This window comes from Poecilia formosa, unplaced genomic scaffold, assembly GCF_000485575.1.
Source record: "Poecilia formosa unplaced genomic scaffold, Poecilia_formosa-5.1.2 Scaffold965, whole genome shotgun sequence".
Lineage (NCBI taxonomy): Eukaryota > Metazoa > Chordata > Actinopteri > Cyprinodontiformes > Poeciliidae > Poecilia > Poecilia formosa.
In genome coordinates this window covers 43,689-44,487 of record NW_006800904.1, presented here as the reverse complement: position 1 = coordinate 44,487, position 799 = coordinate 43,689, and the positions used below count along the sequence as shown (strand labels likewise).

Genomic DNA, 799 nt, shown 5'->3' with positions numbered 1-799 from the left:
TGTGTGGTTCTGGATGGGATCTCTGTGGTTCTGGATGGGATCTGTGTGGTTCTGGATGGGATCTGTGTGGTTCTGGATGGGATCTCTGTGGTTCTGGATGGGATCTGTGTGGTTCTGGATGGGATCTGTGTGGTTCTGGATGGGATCTCTGTGGTTCTGGATGGGAGCTGTGTGGTTCTGGTTAGGTTCTGGGAGGAAAACCGTGTTGTTTGTGTTCAGGCTGCCTCTGAGGCTTCTGGGTACGGTGTTCGGTTCAACACGGTTTGCCCCGGCTTCGTGCAGACCGACCTGATGACCAACATCCCGGTTCGGCTGGGTCAGTTCTCCCACCTGACCGCTGTCGCACACCAACTGGTTGACGTGATGGGGATGGTAGCGTAAGTACACGCTACTGGAAAATGATTTAATCTGCTTTTTACTCCTTTTGTTGACATTCCTCTGATGAACGCGGTTTAAATGTGTGTTTCAGGGTTTCTGACGTCGCCGCCGCCGCCTTGGAGCTGCTGACAGACAACACAAAGAATGGAGAGGCCCTGCTGGTCTTACAGAGTGGAAACATGTACATGCAGTTCCCTTCATTCAATCCAACACAAAATAAACCCTTATAATACGAATAATAACCAACAACTGGATTCAGTTCTACAAAAACCCATCAGACCTGCTGTGATCTTAAATAAAAAAGATAACAGCTCCTCTTTTCGCCACGTTGTTTCTGAAATTTACTTTTTCTCTTGTTTCTAGTCATTTTCTACCACTGAGTTTGAAACCCAAACTAAGAAAATAAAGAAATTAACAGCAT

The 799-nt window shown here is 46.8% G+C and overlaps 1 protein-coding gene across 1 annotated transcript in view; it reads left to right on the top strand.

Moving 5' to 3' along the window:
- The window catches only part of LOC103132234 (15-hydroxyprostaglandin dehydrogenase [NAD(+)]-like), a gene marked incomplete at its 5' end in the record, with an annotated part of 5,270 nt that extends 4,566 nt beyond the window's left edge, over window positions 1-704 (top strand). The window contains 2 exons of the mRNA XM_007544000.2: window positions 220-377; window positions 470-704. Coding sequence (XP_007544062.2) covers window positions 220-377; window positions 470-608 — 297 coding nt within the window. The remainder of the gene's footprint in view (window positions 1-219; window positions 378-469) is intronic.
- Between the last annotated feature and the right edge of the window lie 95 nt (window positions 705-799).